Below are 15644 nucleotides of genomic sequence, written 5' to 3' on the forward strand. Positions count from 1 at the left end.
CAGCTTCTCTGTGCTGGGGAACTTTGATGGGAATGAGCCAAGGCAAGAATGTGGACAGACAAGATAAGCCACATAAAGAGGGTGAATAATTTAAACCCAGAAAAGGGGTAGGGAGCACACTCTGGATTTGATGGTCAAGCAAGTACATCTTCGGGAAGGCTTGGCTGAGACCTGAATGACAAGAACATTCTGGACAGAGGAACAGCTATTCTGGAGTAAGTTTGACCTGACTCAGGGACCACAATCTCTCAAGCCAACGGTCTTCATAAGAGGAGTGGTTGGGGTTTAGGGGACTGTTGCTTCTTACAATGAGCTACTTTCATTTTCCCTAAATGTGTCCCCTTGAGACACACTAGTGGCCAGGCCCCTCCCCCTGAGGACCTCCAACTGCCAGGTTCCACCCACAGAACACTCCTAACTGCCCTACTAGCTGAACCCAGCCCACACCCTACAAAGCCCACGCTCTGAACTTGAAACCCCACCAGTCCCACCCTGGAAGGCTGCACTCTGAAAAGGTCCACCCCCACTCTCCAAGAAACTGTTTAAACCTTGCCTTCCGCTCAGTTCTCTGCTGTTTCACGCCCGAGCAGAGGCAGCCACCCTCGTGGGGTTTTCCCTTCCAATGACTCTCTTGTGTGGCGTGTGTTGTGCAGTGTGACGTGTGGTATTCTCTGGCTCCCAACTGCTAGGCCCCTCCCATCGGAGCTGTAACTCACCCTAAATGGGTCACATTTTCTTTCCTCTTTGTGCTTTTTTTTTTCCTGTTTTTTTCTTTATGAACTCTTGCAGCACGAAGGGTTGAGTCTCAGTGCCTGTGGTCTGCTCCCACAGCTGGCTGGCTTACAGTATATTGTATTAATATGTTTTTTTTTACTTATTTATTTATTATACAATATTCTGTCTGCTTGTATGCCTGCAGGCCAGAAGAGGGCGCCAGACCTCATTACAGATGGTTGTGAGCCACCATGTGGTTGCTGGGAATTGAACTCAGGACCTTTGGAAGAGCAGGCAATGCTCTTAACCACTGAGCCATCTCTCCAGCCCCTGTATTAATATGTTTATAGGCTTGAGTTTGGTATTATCATTGTTGACTGTATCTGTCTTTCATCCCAGAACTAATTTCTCATGCCAAAAAATATTTCTATTTTGTTTCTTATAGCTCTAACAGTTATGAAAGTACTAGACTGATTAAAGGGACATCTAGTCAAAACTAAGTGAGATGGAATGAAATGCTCCTTGTGGCAAGGTGAAGGCCTCCTGGTCTCTCACAGGAGTAGAAGAATATCTTACCAGCTCTGCTTAAAAGTGGAGAAGAAATGCCTTTCTTCTGAACCCAGCTTTCCCTCTCCCAATGACAACCCAAAAGATACAAGCACAAAGTAAGGGCTGAGGCTGTAGTACAGCGCTGGAGTATTTGACTAGCATGCACGGGATCCTCGGTTCAATCCCAGCACCACCAGAATGAAAAAGGAAAGGAAGAGAGAGAGGAGAAGCAAGCAAGCTAAATTTGGGGTAAATTTAGTGTTCAGGCCTTGGATCCTCCTATTCTGGAATTCTTTCTTCTTACCACTGAATTCTCTATTTCCCAGGAGAGCCAAACAGTTCTGTGGAGTCTTCAAGAGGCCTTCAGGGAGCTGGAGGGATGACTCAGAGACTACAAGCACCCGTGGTCTTGCAAGTTCAGTTCTCAGCACCCACATGGTGACTCACAGCCGTCCGTAACTCCAGTTCTAGGATCCCATGACCTCTTCGGACCTCCATGAGTACCAGGCAGGCACATGGCGCACAGACATGCAGGCATAACACTTATGTAAATGAGATAAAATTATTTAAAAAGAGAGAGGGAAGACTTCAGATCTCCTATAGTGGTTTTCCTAGTGGCTGATTTTGGAAAAAATAGTCAGTCAGTACCTGGGAATTGAATTTATATTGTGAATCTCCAATAAGTACAAACGTTGAAATAGATTCCAGTCAGTGATTTCACAAACACTGAAGGTGAAAAATATGTATGTCTTAAGTCCCAAGCTGAGACTCAGAGGAAAAAAGTTCTCTTTGTAACTGAAGAAAGAAGTGAGGAAAGGAATAAGGGGTGGGTGTCATCCCATAGACCCATAGAGAATCTTCAAGTTAAACTTACACCTGTGACAGAATGGGTACCTCCATGGTTCCCTGGTGAGACAACTTGCCAAAATGTCCAGTTCAAAGACTCTTTCATTCCCTTTGACTGTGACAGTGACGACATCTGTAGATGGAAGCCACCATTAGTCCCCTGCAGTCTTCAGAGAAAGCACACAGAGAAACCCTGTTGCTGTAATGACTTCGGGAAGGCACTTATCACAACCCAGATGGTCATCGCATCAAGAACACTCTCACTTCAGAGAAACTATGCCCCTGTGGTCAGTGTGATGAGAACTTCACATCAGAGACCCCGCCTGAAAGGAAAGAGCTGCGGGCGTGAGCAGTGTGGGACGGGCCTCCCCAGGAGCAAGCGGTCCACATGGATGAGAAACCTTACAAGTGTGACAGATGCGGGAAGGGCTTCACCAGGAGCTCAAGTCTGCTCGTCCATCACGCAGTCCACACAGGGGAGAAACCTTACAAGTGTGACCGGTGTGGGAAGGGCTTTAGTCAGGGCTCCAAGCTGCACATACACCAGAGAGTCCACACTGGAGAGAAGCCCTATGAGTGTAAGGACTGCGGCATGAGCTTCAGCCAGCGGTCAAACCTGCACATCCACCAGCGTGTCCACACAGGAGAGAGGCCGTACAAGTGTGGAGAATGTGGGAAGGGCTTCAGCCAGAGCTCCAACCTCCACATCCACCGGTGCACCCACACGGGAGAGAAGCCCTACCAGTGCTGTGAGTGTGGGAAGGGCTTCAGCCAGAGCTCAGACCTGCGCATCCACCTCAGAGTGCACACCGGGGAAAAGCCCTACCACTGTGGCAAGTGTGGGAAGGGCTTCAGCCAGAGCTCCAAACTGCTCATCCATCAGAGAGTGCACACCGGAGAGAAGCCCTATGAGTGCAGCAAGTGTGGGAAGGGCTTCAGCCAGAGCTCCAATCTCCACATCCACCAGCGGGTTCACAGGAAGGACCTTCCTTAAGTAACGGGCCTGCTCGATTCAGAACACTTTTATTGTAAGGATGAATATTTTTCATGGCTGAGGGTACAGATCAGCGGTAGATCTAGCATGCATTAAAGCCCTGGGTTTGGAGCTGGGAGGTGGTGGCGCCCACCTTTAATCCCAGCACTTGGGAGGCAGAGGCAGGCAGATCGCTGTGAGTTCCAGGCTAACCTGGTCTACAAGAGCTAGTTCCAGGACAGGCACCAAAGCTACAGAGAAACTTTGTCTCGAAAACCCAATAAATAAATAAAGCAAGCCCTGGGTTTGAGTTCCAGTACCTACCCCACAAATTTCCAGGTTAATACTTTGTACTTGCAGGAGTGTGTGTGTGTTTATGTAGAGAGGAGTACATGTGCTGTGCAGTATGTGCATGCATGTGTGCACATGGCTGTGGAGGTGAGAGGGCATCTCAGGTACTCAGATGCCTGTCACTTTTGTTTGAGACTGGGGTCTATCACTTGTGGTCTGGAATGTTACTAGTAAGTCAGGCAGCAAGTCCCGTGGCTCTACCTGTCCCTGCTTCCCAGCTCACCACAGCTAGGTTTACACGTGTTTAATGCCACACCCAACTCTTTTATGTGGATTCTGTCTGGAGCCTGCAAGACAAGAGCTTTACTGATTAAGCTATTTCCCCACGCCCTGGCTTAATACTTTTGACTCTTACCTTTGTGGTCCTCAAAAGAAAGAGTTAGTAAAGATTACTCAGATGTAGTCCCTCACAGAAAAAAAAAAGTCCGAGCACCCTGCACATTTCACGCGCTACAATGAATGGACGATTCTGGTTCCTCAAATGGGCAGAGTGGACACTGCAATTCTGCTCGTGTTGTTAGAAGTACATTCCACAATTTTAACTGCAGGAACTTTGCATTTTCCCAAGCACAGTATGCTTCCTTTGTTCATATTCTCTGAAAAATTGGAATTCACGTTTCCATCCGAATTATGTGCCAAGTTTTTTATATTCCTTTTACTTATTAAAGCCTTCTCGAAACTATGAACACGGTGTGTCTGTTTGAGGGTGGGGTGGGGAGCTGGCGCTACAGTGGACATGGAGATCTGTTGTGTTCAATACAGAAACTGTGCGTCAGATTACAGTCACAGTGCAGGAAGTGCTTTTCCACATACTACTGTGATAGACAAAGCTTCAGTCAGCCCCTCCTCTCAGGCAGCTGCTCAGGAATGTAAATAATTAGATTTTACTTAATGAATTGAGTTTGTTGATAGTAAAAACAAGGGAGAAATCTCCAAAGCAACAAATCCAAAGTCACTAGCAGAGTAAAGCTAGCATTGAGTACTGCTGAGAACAGATGATCTAGCAGAAGTTCTGAGGCAGAACTCAAGAAAGCTGGGACAGGTAGGACATGTGGCAGCCAATCAGCAGAGGCTGCAGAAACCATCTTAAGACTTGATCAGTCATTGGGCAGTGGTGTTGCACAGTTTTAATCCCAGTACTTGGGAGGCAGAGGCAGGCAGATCTCTGTAAATTCGAGGCCAGCCTGATCTACAAGAGCTAGTTCCAGAACATGCTTCAAAGGTACAGAGAAACCCTGTCTTGAAAAAGAAAAAAGAACAGCCAAAGCAAACAAACATTTGATAAATTCAAATTGGCTTATGGAGAAAGTTCTAAAGATGGGCCTTTGGTAGGCAGGTCTAATTTGCAGGACAGTGCTAAATTCTGGGAATGTTTATTTAAAGATGGCAGCAGAAATGTCTACAAGAGGACATCAACAAGAGGATCTCAGCAAAAACTTAGAGGCTAGGAAGATGGGTGGGTGGGCATGGTATCTGTACAGAAGCAAGCACGGTTTATGACACTCACATGAGGGGATAAGGAAAAGAAGGCCTGTTTTGGTTTTAGGCCAAGAGCTGCTTAACAAAATGAAGGATGGGAATGAAGCATGATGGGAAAGCCATGACACTAAGGACCAAGGATATGTGGAACATTCCCCTCATCCCACGAATACATGTTCTCTTCTGTAGCCAGATTGTAGTTCTCTATTTCCTGTTTCTCCATTTGCTGTTTCATCAATTTTAAGCTCCTACTTTACCACCTCCCTCTCTTTGCTTTGTGTTAAGTGTGCCTTTGCTTTTGAGATGGGCTCTGCAGCCCAGGCTGCCCTTGAATTTATGATCCTCCTACCACATAGGACGATCCTCTTCACACCTGGCTTTTTCTAGTCTCTGGGAGAAATTGCTATGTGTAGCCAGCCAGCCAGAACTACTCTCCAGTAAAATCTGGGATGTTTCTTCTGGCTTTGGGATCCTACAGTAGTGCAGCTCCTGAGCTCTGATATATAAAGTTTCAAAGTTACAGATCCTTTACACATTAAAAGGAATAAGAGAATTTTAGTATCACACAACTTAGATAACAATTTCTGTTGATGGCATATACTAACAAATAAGCCAAGAAATCTTGAATAGCTATTTCTTTAAAAAAAAAAAAAAAAAAAGTTGACCTGGATAGATGGCTCAGCTGTAAAGCACACCTGTTGCTTTTGCAAAAGACCAAAGTTCAGTTCCCAGCACCCATATGGTAGCTCACAACCATCTGTGACACCAATTACAGGAATCTAATGTCATTTTCTTATCTACATAGGAACCAAGAATGCATATGGTACACCATACATACATGCAAGCAAGGCACATAAAATGAATAAATCTAATAAAGTTAGATTTATTTATTTATTTTAATTATTTTTTGTTTATTTTTTGAGACAGAGTTTCTCTGTGTATCTCTGTCTTGGAACTCACTCTGTAGACCAGGTTGGCCTTGAACTCACAGAGACTTGTTTCTGCCTCCCCGAGTACTGTGATTAAAGCTGTATGCTACCATTGCTTGGCATATTTATTTATTTTGTTTATATTCAAGCATCCAAATTCTCTCAATAAAAAAGCCAAAGAAAGGGCTGGAGAGATGGCTCAGAGGTTATAAGCACTCTCCGTTCTTCTGGAGGACTCTAGTTCAATTCCCAGCACCCACATGGCAGCCCACAACTATCTGCAACTCCAGTTCCAAGGGATCCAATACAGGCATACATGCAGGCAAAACATCAATACACATAAAAATAAAACTTGTTTGTAAAAAACAAGTTTTGTTTTTCAAGACAGGGTTTCTCTGTGTAGTTTTGGAGCCTATCCTGGCACTTGCTCTCTGGACCAGGCTGGCCTTGAACTCACAGAGATCTGCCTGCCTCTGTCTTCCTAAGTACTGGGATTAAAGGTGTGCTCCACCAAGCCTAGCTTCAATTTCTTTTCAGTGATTTAAAATTTTATTGTGTAAGTCTTTCACTACTTTGGTTAGATTTCTTCCAAAATTTTGTTTTAAGTTTTGGTTAGACCAGGCGGTGGTGGCGCACTTGGGAGGCAGAGGCAGGCGGATCTCTGTGAGACCAGCCTGGTCTACAAGAGCTAGTTCCAGGACAGGCTCCAAAACCACAGAGAAACCCTGTCTAGAAAAACAAACAAAAAAATAAAAAGTTTTGGTTAGTGTGAGTGGTATTGTTTCCCTGGTCTCTTTGTCATTTATACATAGAAAGACTACTGAATTTTGTAAACTGTATCCTGCTACTTTGAATGTTGTTATCAGATGTAAAAATTGCTTGGTGGAGTCTTTAGGGTCTTTTATTTGTAAAGTCTTATCTGAAAATCAGTGTTCCTTGACTTCTTCCTTTCCCATTTGTATCCCCTTTATCTCTGTCACTGGTCTACTGTTCTAGGCAGGAGTTATAAGTACTATATTAAACAAGAGGAGATAGTGGACATCCTTGTCTTCTTCCTGATTCTAATGGAAGTGTTTTGATTTTTTTTCCCCCATGTAGCAGATGTTGGCTGTGAGCTTGTTGGTGTTGTCATAATTTATATTGAGCTATATCCCCTGTATCCCTAGATTCTCCAGCACTTTTATTATGAAGGGATGTTGGATATTTTCAAAGGCTTTTTCTGCATCTAATGAGATGATCATGTAAATTTCTGTCTTTGAGCCCATTTATGCGGTTCATTATATCCATGAGTTCGAGGTCAGCCTGGTTTACAAACCAGATGAATTTATTGGGGGCTTACAGTCTGAGGGGTTATAGTCCATAATGGCTGAGTTGTAGCAGGCAGCTGGAACAGCGACTGAGGCTAATATCTCAAACACAGTCACAAGCTGGCAAGAAGCAGAGAAAGTTAACTTTCATACCTCAAGGCCCACCCCTAGTGACATCTACAAGATGTCCTCTAGAAATTTGGCTGATAAGATAATTCTGAGTTTCTGTTAAACAAGAAAAAGGAGTAGGCTTGGGGTGGGGGCAGGAGACCAAGACAAGGTTTGGGTCTTCTGAACATTCAAGTGACTATGCAGAGAAAATGGATGCATGCATCCCGCAGGTGAAAACAGAGCATCACTAGAGAGATTATCCAGAGAGATCTGGCCCAGAGAAGACTGATGAGATTAGACGACACTGCCAAGAGGAGCCTGAGACAAGGAGATGATGAAATCAAGGCAGGAACTGCCAACAGACCACACAAACATTCAGACATAGAAAGAAAAGATAAGACCTGTGAACGATGAGGGAAGGAAAATAAAGAGCACATGGCATCCTGGAAGTGAGGAGACGCAGAAGAAAAGTAATCAGTGGGTTTGAGGGTCACACGCAGAACAAGGGAGACTCAACCTTGGGAAGTCACCCCGAGAGCTCTTCAGCAGTAAGGAGCAGGACAAAGCCAAGGCTTTGAGTCCCTCGCGTGCTGCTGATCTCTAGCTCATCTTCACACAAACAGAGACAGAAAGAAAAACTAACTGTGAAAAACCTTTAGTGTGACTGAGGACATGTGAAATGGTACAGGTCATCACTCTGATCTTGGAATAAGCACCAACTTTCCCCCATCTAGGGATGACAAATGACAAATTAGAAACAGTCCCACCTATGTTCTAAGGGACAAACTAAAACACAGAGTCATTGAATCTACAATTTAGAAAATCTACATCAAGAGGGCTGAGAATGGGGCTGGAGAGATGGCTCAGTGGTTAAGAGCATTGCCTGCTCTTCCAAAGGTCCTGAGTTCAATTCCCAGCAACCACATGGTGGCTCACAACCATCTGTAAAGAGGTCTGGCGCCCTCTTCTGGCCTTCAGGCATACAGACAGAATATTGTATACATAATAAATAAATAAATAAATAAATATTTAAAAAAAAAGAGGGCTGAGAATGTAGCTCAGTAGAATGCTTGCCTAGCACTGCTTGGTGAGGCATGCCTGTGCATCAGCACCCAGGGAGGAAAAGGCAGAAAGATCAAAAGTTCAAAGTTATCCTTGGCTATACACAAACTTGGGGCCAGTCTGGGCTACATAAGACACTGTCTCATAAATTATAATGATAATAAATTACAAAAAAAGAAAATCTAAACCGGGCAGTAGTGGTGCATGCCTTTAATCCCAGCACTTGAGAGGCAGAGGGAGGTGAATCTCAGGGAGTTCGAAGCCAGTCTGGTCTACAAAGCGAGTTCCAAGACAGTCAGGACTGTTACACAGAAAAACCCTGTCTCAAAAAAGAAGAAAGAAAGAGCCGGGCAGTGGTGGCACATGCCTTGAATCCCAGCACTTGGGAGGCAGAGGAGGGAGAATCTCTGTGAGCTCGAGGCCAGCCTGGCCTACAAGAGCTAGTTTCAGGACAGGCTCCAAAGCCACAGAGAAACCCTGTCTCGAAAAAAAAATGAGAGAGAGAGAGAGAGAGAGAGAGAGAGAGAGAGAGAGAGAGAGAGAAGGCAAGAGAAAGGGAGGAAGGAAGAAAAGAAAATCTAGATCCCAGATACAATCCTAGTGATTTTTTTTTTCATGACAGGTTTTCTTTGTGTAGCCTTGGCTGTTCTGAAAGTAGCTCTGCAGACAGGCTGCTTTCTTTTCTCAGCTCTGGACTCTCCCAGATGCCTCTGGATATTTTCTCTCTCTTGTCCACAATAAAAACCTTACCCTTGCCAGGCTGTGGTGACACACACCTTTAATCCCAGCACTCAGGATGTAGAGGCAGGCAGATCTCTGCGAGTTCGAGGCCAACCTGGTTTATAGTGCAAGCTCCAGGACAGACTCCAAAGCTACAGAGAAACCTTGTCTCGAAAACAAAACAAAACAGAAAGCTTCCCCCCTAATGGAATGGTTGTGTTGGTAGTTTCTTTACTGCAACCTCTTGATTACTTATAGCAACACTCTATCTCAAAAAATAAAATGTAGTATCTAAGAATACTAGTTGTTCTGGCAAAGAATAAAGGTTCAGTTCCCAGGTATCCACATGTTGGCTAACAACCATCCATAACTCTAGTTCTAGGAGATTGGCAAAACATTCACATATACAAAATAAATCTTTAAAATAATGTAAGATAATCTGCGTATAAAATTATTTGGGAACAGGCAAAAGCACCTTGTCCTAAGTACTTTCATTTTCACTTTAGACTCCATTTTACCTGTAGGGTGAAACAGAGTTCAGATTCTCAAGTGGTGGGGAAGCTGTGAACTTTCCAATAGCTGACCCACCTCCTCCTAAATAGTCTGTTATGATCTTTAGCTCTCTAAAAACATTATGGTTGTTCCTAACAACAGAAAGAACAAATGAATCTGACTGGTTCGACTGAAAAGTTTGCATTCTGTGTCAGTTGACAATGATGGAGCAGAGAGGGGGAAAGCCCTAATCTTGAATCCTGATTGGTAGAAAAGTGTAACTGTAATTTGGCACAGATGTTTGTGGGTTTTGTGCTTAAATACTTGCTGAAGCACTCAGCTCCCGAATCTGTACTGTGGTCCCTGATCAATCAGTTTCTGTGGTTTTGCCCCGAAATAAATCTTGCTTTTCTAAACCTCTGCTTGGGTTGACTGGGAGTCTCAGACCCACAACAATAGTTAGGTTACCAGATACTGAATAGTTAAATATATAATAACTACTTGAATTTCTATATGCCAGTAATATTCAAGTACAAATAATTTTTATGCCAAAACAGAAAACATCAGCATAGAAGATAATCATTGGTGAGAAAAATTAAATTAGACTAAGTGCAGTATATGGTGGTGCACGCTTTTGATCCCAGCACTAAGGAGGCAGAGGAAAAAGGATCTCTGTGAGTTTAAGGCCAGCCTAGTGAAATAGTGAACTCCAGCATAGCCAGGACTATGTAGAGAGACACTGTCTCAAAAAAAAAAAAAAGTAAATTGAGAAAAATGCCATGTTCATAAATTGTAATGTGACCATTCTCCTAAATCAATCTATAGATTTAAAGCAATACTAAATTCCATCAGTTTAAGGGTATAGATAAGGAGAGAAATGACAAGATGATTAAATTTTACACCAAAATTAAAAGATAATCTGGGCATGGTGGCCCACACCTTAATACCCAGCACTTGAGAAGCAGAGGCAGGGAGATCTCTTGTGAGTTTGAGCCCAGACTGATCTACAGAGACAAAAAGTAGCCAAGGCAATCTAAAAAAAATAAAGGCAGAGAACTAATACATATAGAAATGCATGTTTGTTTGTTTATTTGGTTGTTATTTGTTTGGTATTTTTCTTCTTTTTCTTTTGCTTTTTTGTTTTTTTTTGTTGTTGTTGTTGTTTTTGTTTGTTTGTTTTGTTTTGAGAAGGGTTTCTCTGTAGCTTTGGAGCCTGTCCTTGAACTAGCTCTAAAAGAAAAAAAAAGATTTATTTATTTATTATATATACAATATTCGGCCTGCATGTATCCCTGTGGGCCAGAAGAGAACACCAGATCTCATTACAGATGGTTATGAGCCACCCTGTGGTTGCTGGGAATTGAACTCAGGACCTCTGGAAGAGCAGCCTGTGCTCTTAGCGTCTGAGCCATCTTAACCATGCCTAAACTAGCTCTTGTAGATCAGGCTGGCCTCAAACTCACAGAGATCCACCTGCCTCTGCCTCCCAGGTGCTGGGATTAAAGGCGTGTGCCACCACCACCCAGCTTTGTTTGCTATTTCGAAACAGGGTTTCTCTGTGTAGTCCAGGCAGCCCAGTAACTCACTCTGTAGGTCAGGCTGGCCTTGAACTCAGAGATCTACGCGTGAGTAAAGGCTCGTGCAACCTCTCCTGGCTGACATGCATATTTTTTAAATGTTTTTAAGAGTTCTGTGGGCGGGGCACAAGGTTAGCTAGACTGAGACCTCTGCAATCCAGACAACTGGAATCCAAAAGGAGATTTACACACACGTTGTCACCTGATACCTTCACAAGATCCCATTTACAATTCTGGTGGGAAAGTGTTAATTCCAAAGATGGAAGGAGAAAGACCACAGACGCAAATGAACAAGGCCAAACTAATTAAAGTAAGCCATTAATTAGAGCAGGGTTTTTTATTTGTGTACACAGCTATCTCCCTCTATGGCACAAATTGAGGTCAGCACTGGGTGAAGACAAGGCTTTTATAGCTCAGGGATAGGGGCTTTCCGAATGGGGGATTTGCCAGGCAAAACAGGAGGTATTACTAGAACAGAACGTAAGCATAACAAGTTAGTCCCTCCTGAAACAGATATGTTTGCAAGGCGTGCAGAACAAGGCAGACACAGGTGCTCATATAACCGTTTGAAACAAAGTAGGGTTGCAAGATGGTCATAAACATCTTTTTGAAGCAAAAACACAATTGCCATTTCTGTAACAGGCACTTCAGAACCATTTGTAACTAAGGTGGGGCACAGTCAAATCGAAAAAATGGTTTAATCATGAAAAGGAATGAATCTAGTTTCTCTTTAGTAAAAGATGGCTTTTGAGCCACAGATGGAGGCAAGCTGGTTCTTCAAACAGTATTCTTCTCATTTAAATGGCACCACAAGAGCTAAACAATCACAAGTAATTTTGTTTTTGTTTTTCGAGACAGGGTTTCTCTGTAGCTTTGGCTGGCCTCGAATTCACAGAGATCTACCTGCCTCTGCCTCTCGAGTGCTGGGATTAAAGGTGTGCGCCATCACCATCTGGCCACAAATAATATTTTATTTTATTTACGATTTTTCAAGACAGGGTTTCTCTGTGGCTTTGGAGCCTGTCCTGGAACTAGCTCTGTAGACCAGGCTGGTCTCGAACTCACAGAGATCCGCCTGCCTCTGCCTCCCGAGTGCTGGGATTAAAGGCGTGCGCCACCACCGCCCGGCTCACAAATAATATTTTAATGTGCACAGGAGCTGGCTCAACAGCCGGTTAATGCTTGTTACAGGAAGGTGAAGATCAACTTCAGACTTCCAGCACTTAAGAGGCTAGGGCCCAAGACAACAGATAATGATGGGCTACTATGACAATGAAGCCCAAGCCCAAGGTGGTACTAGAGCCGTGTGTGTGTGTGTGTGTGTGTGTGTGTGTGTGTGTGTGTGTGTGTGTGTGTGTGACAGAGGGAGAGGAGCCATGGCTCACGTGTAAATTCTTTAATTCAAAGCATGTCAAGTGTCTTTCTTGATTTATGACGTTGTTCTGTTATTTCCAACATTTCATCCAATTATTACTAGATTAAACATGGACTTTCGGGTGACCTGCATCTCTTATCCCGGGTCACAGTCCCTCATACGTGGCTCTAGAATAAAGTCCCTCATACCATCTTTGAAGCAAGAGTATCAACACTTTATCGTGGAAAAGGGGCATAGTGTGAACGGTAGCGGGCTCTGCACGCAACCCTAATGGCTTCACAGCTGGGCCAGCTACACAACTACACACCTCCTCTCACACTCCTGGGGACTAAAATCGGGTTTACCACACTAGTAAACTTGATGAACCACTTCCGGGCGCCGCTCTACGAACTTCCGATATCCAGTTCTGTCGGGCGAGCTCACACCGGGTATGGCGTCCTCCATTATAAAGTATGATTCAAAAGCCCAGAGACACCACAACCCGAAAAGTACAAGCGCCTTAAGGGGGCGAAGTCCACACGGCAGCGGCAAATGGCAAGGCCAGAGCCGTGGGTCCCCCGCGCGGCTTCCCGCAAACCCGGGAGACGAACGCACGCAATTTAAGCCGCTGATTGCGCAGTCCGCCGGGCGCGCCCTCTCCTTGGCGCCAAATCGCGCTCTCGCGCTCCGGCCTGAGCTGCACCGCGCGTGCGCAAGAGCAACGTCCGGCGTTCTGGCGCTGCGCGCCAGGGGGCGAGCTGTGTCCTCTGCGGACCGGATTCGCGACGCCGCGCGTGCGCAGTAGCAACCGAAGGCCAGCGTCCCGGGCACGTGTGTGGCCCCGGGGAGAAAAAGGTCTAAGTGACAACCGTGTGCTCACAGGAGGTCGCGGCGGAGGTAGTGATGGCATTAGCGTGGTATGGCATGCTGTCCTCGCAGAGCTACGCCAACAGAGTGTGTAGATCAAAATGCAGTCCACCCAGTGAAAGTGGCTGGCGGGAGTGCTCGCCTAGCTCTGTGAGGCCCTGGGTTCCGTCCCCAGTACCTCAAAAGCATGGAGGAAGTGACTCAGCCGCACCTCCCTTAGGTGACTTTTACAAAAACAGGATTTGCAGTGCGGGAACGCTACAAACTTCGGAGAGCGCATGCGCATCTGACTTCTCTCCTTTTCCCTGCTTGGACCCGGGGAAAGCAGGATGAGTCATGCGGCCAGGGTTGTCGCTCCTTCCGCGCTTGCTCAGACCGCCAGGATCGGATCCGGAAATGTAGGCTGAATACGAGTGCGCAGTTTCTGTCCCTATCGATTGGCGCGTGCCGGGTCTTTGTACATTAAGAAAAAAAAACTTTCAGAAAACAACAACAACAAAAAATAAATAAAGGGCCTAACTTTTCAGGAAACAATACTGCCGTTTTCTTGGCTTGAGCTTGGAGCAGAGGTCAGTGGGGAGATTACTCGCCTTTGCCAAGTATGTGCAAAGACCGCCAGTCCGATTCCAGAATCAGACAAAATTTATTAATAAATATTCGGATTTTAAAAAATAACTGAGTAATAAAGTCGCACAAGTTAGCAAACCACCCACGAGAATCTCAGAGCACCTATAGGTACTTTATGAGAGGCTGAAGAATGAAATAAAACTTTTGTGCTAGAGAAAAGAGGCGCTGTATACTAATAACAATTTGGTATTCACCGGTTTTGAAATTGTAACATGAGATTAGCCTGGGCTACATAGAGAGACCATTTGAAAAATAAAAATGAAAAACAAAGCCCCAAATATTAAGAAACCTAATAGCTGGAACTTAGGGAGTAACATAAACCTTGCAGATATTCACGACTTGGATTTGCACGGTGCCGACTCCCACATACACAGGACTGTACTGAATGCAATGGGTCCTAGTTCGTTACCACGGTTTAGACAGCTCCGGTGTGAAAACATGACCCAGACTTCTGGTTACTGGAGTACATTAACTGTGAGTAACCACGAAAGCGCACACCTAGCTGCTGGCGCTAGTCTGCAAACATCTGTGCTAATCACAGATGAACAATGTTGGTATTCATTGTAAATGTGGTAGCGAACTCACACGGGGACAGAAACGCGTGGTTTTGTGAACTTCTTGCCTCAGTGCTAAGCTGCTGTGGTTATCAACAACCGCAGACTACCTAACGACGTCTGAACCTGGGCACTGAAACCATTGCGTAGCTGCTAGCACTACACATTTGCGTCCAGAAGATTACTCTAGGTCCCCTTTATTTTAAATGCCAGCCATAACCTTGAAGTTGTGATTTACACCTGTAATACCAGCTCTCAGAAGGTGGAGGACAAAATATGACGTTAAATAGTGTGTTTATTCCGGTGGTGGCAAACACCTTTAATCACAGCGCTTGGGAGGTAGATGGACCTCTGTGAGTTCGAGGCCAGCTTCGTCAACAGAGCTAATTACTGTATTAGCTAATGCTAATACGGGGCTACACAAAGAAACCGGGTCTCGAAAAACAAAACAGTTTATACTTTTTGCCTAAGAGAATTATAAATTGCTAAGAGCACGCAGGAGATGGCTCGGTTGGTTAAGTACTTGCGGTGGAAACATGAAGTCCTTGGATTACCGCCTTAGGTGAGCTTTCCCAGAAGGCTATACTTCCTACAAGTTTGCAAGGCTTGTTGCTGGGAATGAGCCCCTTGAGACTCCATTGGGATGGGGTGGGGGAGCTCTGAAGCTAGTGTTTGATTTTTTTTTTCCTTTAAACTTTACCTTTTTTGTTGTTTTCTTTTATTAGTTGTTTGGTTTCTTGTTTCTCCCCACCTCCCCACCTCTTGCTGGCATCCGGCTTCTGACAAGTTAGGACCCTCCTGGCTCCACTTCCAGAGGTACCAGGATCAGGTTTGACCACCACACAGTTTTACAAATGGCTTTCCTTAGACTTTATCCCATGCATACCTTCCCTTTTACTGATTCTAGTTTGCATCCTTATAGTGTATTGTGGATTGCGTTTTGGGGTCTGGGTTACTCAGTCTAGGGGTTAGTAACCCACCCGCAATCCAGTTATTCCAGGGTCTCGGAGGGGCGCTACCTGGAAGGGAATGAGCTAAGACAGAGGAACGAGACCAAGCAACTTTGTCAAGGCCTCAGTTTATTAGGGACGGGTTACAGTTTATATATGGTAAGGGATGAGGGGCAGGGTAC

General features: G+C 44.8%; 1 protein-coding gene and 1 long non-coding RNA gene across 2 annotated transcripts in view; one reads left to right on the plus strand and one right to left on the minus strand.

Moving 5' to 3' along the window:
* Nucleotides 1-2485: 2485 nt before the first annotated feature.
* Nucleotides 2486-3379, plus strand: Znf239 (zinc finger protein 239). Its single transcript, XM_050148475.1, has one exon. It carries the CDS (start codon nt 2498-2500, stop codon nt 3101-3103), a length of 606 nt encoding a protein of 201 aa, XP_050004432.1. The 5' UTR covers nt 2486-2497; the 3' UTR covers nt 3104-3379.
* An 8053-nt stretch (nt 3380-11432) lies between these two features.
* Nucleotides 11433-15644, minus strand: part of LOC126505495 (uncharacterized) — a 20605-nt gene continuing 16393 nt past the window's right edge. Inside the window, exon 2 of the long non-coding RNA XR_007592918.1 lies at nt 11433-13784. This is a non-coding gene — a long non-coding RNA (uncharacterized lncRNA). The remainder of the gene's footprint in view (nt 13785-15644) is intronic.

This window comes from Alexandromys fortis, unplaced genomic scaffold (assembly GCF_014885135.2).
Source record: "Alexandromys fortis isolate MF-2015 unplaced genomic scaffold, M_Fortis_MF-2015_v1.1 scaffold_59, whole genome shotgun sequence".
NCBI classification, from domain to species: domain Eukaryota; kingdom Metazoa; phylum Chordata; class Mammalia; order Rodentia; family Cricetidae; genus Alexandromys; species Alexandromys fortis.